We start from the raw sequence: 6000 nt of genomic DNA on the forward strand, positions 1-6000 counted from the left end.
GGAATTGGTTTCCACCATGCCTCTCCAAGATGATGTGAAGATCTATATGAATTTGTATTTTTTCCTCATTAGTAAAAATCTAAAAATCATCCTTAAACCAAGATGTTGTTTAGGATCTCTATTTTTCATTCAGTATATTTTAAGCATATTGACAAGACTTTCCAAAGGCATGCAAAGATAAGGTAGGAGTTAACACCTCAGAACAAACATCTAAGAAATACTGAGGAAAAATGTGGCAGGTTACTTCTACCTATAGTAATGACTTATATGGTGACAGAAAAGTCCTAAATGTCACAGAGGTTGTGAATTATTGCAAAAGGAAAAGACCCTACTACTTCTAGAATGTTATTCAAAATGCTATTTTTGACTTTAGCTCTTAGAGTTCTGCTTGTCTCATGAACATTTGTTACTCCAAAGGTCAGGAGGGACCTTGAAGAAAGTAGTACAGCACCAAATGCCATTTTTACCCTCAAAAATTGTATGGTATTAGATAATTTTGTTTGAACTATAAACTGCGGCATTTATCATGTTTGAATCTGGGATTTAGGAGGTTTTTAAAATGTTTTTCCTTTAGGTAAGTGACTATCAACACAGACAGAGGAACACACACACACATCCCCCCCCACACACACACACACAGAACCAAACTTGAGTATGAGGTCGGGACACCAGACAAAGAGGACCAATTAAGAAAAAGGAGACACTGAGAATATTGAGAAGGGAAGGGAGGGGGGTGAATTGAAGGGAGAAACTGAAAGAATCCTCACAGATTGGAATCTGAGCAATTATTTAGTACTACCCTCTTATTTAATAAGGTGGGCATAAGGTTCAGGGAGGTAGGGAAATTGTGTTTCAAAATCTCACAGGGGCTCTTCTGAGGTCAGATGAAGGAAGTCAGGGAGGTACGAGAAAGCTTAGAAGTCCGGGTGGCAGGGGAAATGAGAGGTGGAGTAGGAGGCACTTTTAATTCTCTGGTACACAGTTTGTCTGAGGAAGAGATTTGTCAGTTGGAAGAGAGGAAGTCACTACAGAGTGCTGAGAAACAACAGGGTTTCCGAAATGAGAGTTCAAACATCAGCCGAAAGCCAGAAGTCCTCCCTCAGTGACATGCTGCTGCTACTTGTATTAGCAGTTCTCTACCCAGGTGGGGACAATCAGGGAGGTAAGCATGACTGTGGCATAAACTGGTGCAGAGGACCTGGTTGAAAGCAGGGTGCCTTGCCCAGGTGCACATGTACTCTGAGGTCCTGCCCCCTCTTGACTCTGGCCCTCTTCCACCTGCTGGAGGTGGGGCTGCCGCCTGAGGCCCTGGGGGCTCTCAAATGTGCCAAGCGTTATGTTTCTGCAGACCCTGGGATTTTGTTTGCTGCATGATGTCTCTTTCCCTCCTGCCTCTCCCTTTCTCTTCACTCTCTTTCCTTCCTTTCTTCACAGCCTCCCAGGAGCCAATCTCATTCCACCTCATCCAAATCTCATCCTTTGTCAACAGCACCTGGATACAATATCACGGTTCAGGCTGGTTGGATGACCTGCAGATTCATGGTTGGAATAGTGTCGCAGACACTGCCATATTCCTGAAGCCCTGGTCGAAGGGCAATTTCAGTGATGTGGAGATATCTGATTTGGTGGAGCTATTCCGGGTCTATACCTTTGCATTCATTCGAGAAATGCGGGCCCACGTCCATGAGTTCCAGTTGGAATGTAAGTCCCATTCTCAGACCTGGCGGCTTCTCAGTTACTAGTTTTCTCTTGGTTGAGGGAAATGCTCCCTCTGGCCCTTTCTTCTTTTCCCTTCTTTGCCCAGTTATGAGCACACTCTTCTATAGAGCAGGCTCCCTCCACACCTCCACAAAGGGGCCCCAACTCTGGCTGCTTCTGCATTTGTGATAGTTGAAGGCAGCTACTTTGTGACCAGTCCCTTGTTTATTTCCCATGAAACTGGATCCTTACTTTGCTACTGGCTGCTTGAGTGACCTAAAGTGTGGCTCTTCTTTTTATCCATCCCTTCGACTTTCGGTCCACATGACCCTCTGCTTCTCTCTAGAATGCTATTTTGGTGACCCCATGGTATTCTTCCTTGTCGTCTGCCTCTCCTGTGCCCTCTTACCCACCACACATTCTACTACGCTCTTGATCCATTTCCAACAAGCAACCCTCTTTCCATGGCTCCACTTTTTGAAAGTGTGTGAATGGTGTAACAACTTTGGTTCATTATCTTGGATTCCAGGCTTCTGTCCTCACCCAAATCCAAAAATCCTTGGTCCTCCCTATTATCTTTTTATTTCTTGTTTGTAAATTTTATCTGTTTTTCTTCTGCACAGACCCCTTTGAGATCCAGGGCATAGCAGGCTGTGAGCTGCACCCAGGGGGAGCCATCCTGAGCTTCTTAAGGGGTGCTTTAGGAGGCCTGGACTTTGTGAGCTTCAGGAACTCTTCGTGTGTGCCTGCTCCAGAAGGGGGCAGCAGGGCACAGCTCGTATGCGCCCTGCTCAGACCTTATGGAGACATCTTCCACATTGTGAAGAAGCTGCTGTATGAAACCTGCCCCCGGTTTCTCCTGGGTGTTCTTGAGGTGGGGAAGGCAGATCTGCAGAGGCAAGGTTAGTGCCGCTCTGTTTCACTTTCTACCACCTCTCCTAGGCCCAAACTCGTGAGTTTCTCAGTCCCTGTGCTATGGGTTAGTATCATAATGTGACACCATCCGTACCCCTTTCTGTCCCAGTGAAGCCTGAGGCCTGGCTGTCCAGTGGCCCCAGCCCTGGGCCTGGCCGTCTGCTGCTGGTGTGCCATGTGTCTGGCTTCTACCCAAAGCCTGTGTGGGTGATGTGGATGCGAGGTGACCAGGAGCATCAGGGCACTCAGAGAGGTGACTTCCTGCCCAATGGTGATGGGACGTGGCATCTCCAAGCAACCCTGGATGTGGCAGCTGGGGAGGTGGCTGGCCTGGCCTGCAGGGTGAAGCACAGCAGCCTAGGGGGACAGGACCTCGTCCTCCACTGGGGTGGTAAGAGTGAGACCCAGGCTGGAGATGGGGGAGGGGGTGCTCAAGCACAGAGGGACTGGAGAAGGGTGGTGTGATGGGGACGGAGAGGGAGAGGAGGAAGGAGAAAAAGGGAAAGAGGAAAAGAAAGGGAGGAGGAGAAAGAGAATGAGGCACATGGGAGCTGGCTGAAGGAAAATCAGGGGTGCCGGGATGAGATGTGAAGTACCATCTCATGTCCTCTCCCAATTGGCAGGAGGCTCCGTTTCCATTGCTGTGATCATTTTGACGGTGATGGTGCTCTGTCTGGTCATTGCACTGGGCCTTGCCCTGTGGTTTTGGCGGCATCGGTAAGTTTTTACTAAGTGTTCTTTGCCCTGCACCCTCTCACTCCTCCCACCATTCCATCTGTCTAGCGCACACTTGTCTCTATCTTTCCACCAGCATTCCCCTCTTAACTCTCATCTTCTGTGTGGAGCCATTATTATTATTATTATTATTATTATTATTATTATTATTATTATTATTTAATGTGGTAAAATCCACATAACGTCGAATGTACCATCTTTACCGTTTTTTAAAAGTCCACTCGCGCCCTTACCGGCATCCAACTCCAGGATCTTTCCTTTTACAAAACGGAAACTCACGTCTCCTAAAAACAACATCAACAAAGAACAAAAACCTGCTATTCCTTCCCTTCCCGAGGCCCTGCTAGTGACCGCTGCACCTTCCATCTCTGCGAGTTTGTATTTTCTCTGTGCCTCGTATACACAGAATCATGAAATATCTGTCTTTTTGCCCCTGGCCTGTTTGACTTAGCAATGTGTCCTCAAGTTTCATCCATGTCATAGAAGGTGCCAGAGTTTCCTTCCTTCTTAAGGCCCAATAACATCTCATTACATGTATCATTGCCCACATTTTGTTTATCAATTCATTTATAGTTGGGCTGTTTCCACATTTTGTCATTGTGACTAACAATATGACAATAGTTGTCATTTTGCACCATGAATGTGGCCATATACATCACTCATGTAGAGCTAATTTTTGGTCATTCTTTTGACAGGTCTTATCAGGAAATCTGTCAACCCTCGTCATGTCTTCTCTCCCATTTGGAATAAGTACAAGAAGTCCAGAAGCTTCGGATGTTAGCCCAGCTGACAATCTCATGACATTGCATCCAGTGATCATGGATTTTGATCAAATAATAGTTCTCGTAGTTTCAAACAATAATCATAATTAAAAATAATCAAAAACCGTCTATTTTAAGATGGTATCAATCGTAGATTTCATCACTTAGATATCTATTTTACAATTCTTATGATTATGTAAGTTTGGTACATTGTGTTTTCTAAGTGTTTTGTTGTATGAGTTATTCAATGTGCCTAATTCATTGCTAACAGCTTCTTCATCTCTTTCTATTATTACTGTATTAATAATTATTTTCCCTTCCATCTGGTATTGAAAATTTGTTCTCATTCTCTATGTTTTTATTTTTTTGTGTGTGTGGTTCTGGGGATTGAATTACGCAGGGCCTTGTGCATGCTGGGCAAACACCCACCACTGAGTCACACTCCCAGTGAACTTTAACTCTTGTTCTTTTTTTTTTTTTTTTCTGTCTTATCCTGACAAGGGTGTATAGACTCATAAAGTTTTCAAAAGAAATAACTTTTGGTTTTGTTGGTTGTTTCTATGATCTTATCATTTTCTTTGTTATTTTCTTCCTCCTACTTTCCTTGAGTTTAATTTGCTTTTGTATTCTTTTTTCCTAATTTTTTGATGCAGTTGCTTAAGTAACTTATTTTCAGCCATTAGTTTCCCATATGTGCTTTAATGCTAAAAACTTCCTTGAAGCAGGGCACTAGTGCATATCAGAAAGTCTGATGTGCTGGTTTGCCTTTGTCAGCTTGATGTTTCTTATAACGTCTGTTTTTGACACATTAGGTATTCAGAATTTGTATTTCAGAATTTCTAGACATGGGGGAATTTTCTGGTTGCATTTTTTAATCACTGATTTTTAACTTAATTGTGCCAGGGAAACATTTTGTTTACTTTTAGCTATCTGAAGTGCATGTTGCTTCACAAACAGAGTTTGACAATGAATGTCCCATGTTTACTTAAAAAGAATGTATACTTTTCGGTTTTAAGAGTTTTGAATTCCAGATGTTTCATTAGGTAATGTTTATTAAAAATGTTTAAATCTTATTTATACTTTGTTGTTCACAGAAGTCTATTAAAAATTATGCACCAAAATTGTGGATTTTAATACACCTCTTTGTGCACCATAGTTTTGTTTTATAACTTAGAGAATGCATCATCACATGCACACATGTTTAGAAATGCTCTATCTTCCTTGTGATGCACTTATTGGTTTAACTTGAATAATGCTTACTTGCCAATATGGTGATTATCTAAAATAAGTGCATCCATACAGGTTTCTAGTGTTTTTGAAGTATATCTTTTTCCATCTCTTTAATTTACAAAACTCTGATTTTGTCACTTGTAAGCATAATATAGGTATGTTGCTTTCTATTCACTTAGACAATTAATGAAATTGTCATTAATGAAATTACTGATATATTTGGTTTTAAATCTACCATCTACTCTGGATGGGTGTGGTGTTGCACACATATAGTGCCAGTGACTAAGGAGGCTGAGCAACTTAGTGAGAACTTGTCTCAAAAAAAAAAATCAATCAATTAATAAGCAAATTAAAAGGGCTGAGGATGTGGGTAAGTAGTTAAGCACCTTTAGGATCAATCCCCAGAATAAATAAATAAATTAATTAATTAACTAACTAATTAACTTGCCATCTACCATTTTGCTATTTTATCCCTCTTTTTCTGACCCTGTTCTGCCTATTTCGGATTAAGTATTCCTAACTACAGCATCTTCTCATTTCTTAACTTGTTGATTTCATGATCTTTTAGCATTTTAATTGGCCATCTTAGAAAGTTTTACACAATCCTACATGTTAAATTTTAATAGACATTTATATTTTAGTGCTTCCTGACTTCCTGCTA

At 41.9% G+C, this 6000-nt stretch overlaps 1 protein-coding gene across 1 annotated transcript; it reads left to right on the forward strand.

The window, feature by feature from the left end:
- Positions 1-1044: 1044 nt before the first annotated feature.
- Positions 1045-4098, forward strand: LOC308655153 (T-cell surface glycoprotein CD1b3-like; the record flags this gene model as incomplete). Its single annotated transcript, XM_081305001.1, has 6 exons — positions 1045-1162; positions 1435-1701; positions 2322-2600; positions 2723-3004; positions 3237-3330; positions 4044-4098. The coding sequence occupies exons 1-6, from the start codon at positions 1060-1062 to the stop codon at positions 4096-4098; spliced, it is 1080 nt and encodes a 359-aa protein (XP_081161127.1). The 5' UTR covers positions 1045-1059.
- Between the last annotated feature and the right edge of the window lie 1902 nt (positions 4099-6000).

This window comes from Spermophilus citellus (genome assembly GCF_964194105.1).
Source record: "Spermophilus citellus genome assembly, chromosome: 9".
NCBI classification, from domain to species: Eukaryota; Metazoa; Chordata; class Mammalia; order Rodentia; family Sciuridae; genus Spermophilus; species Spermophilus citellus.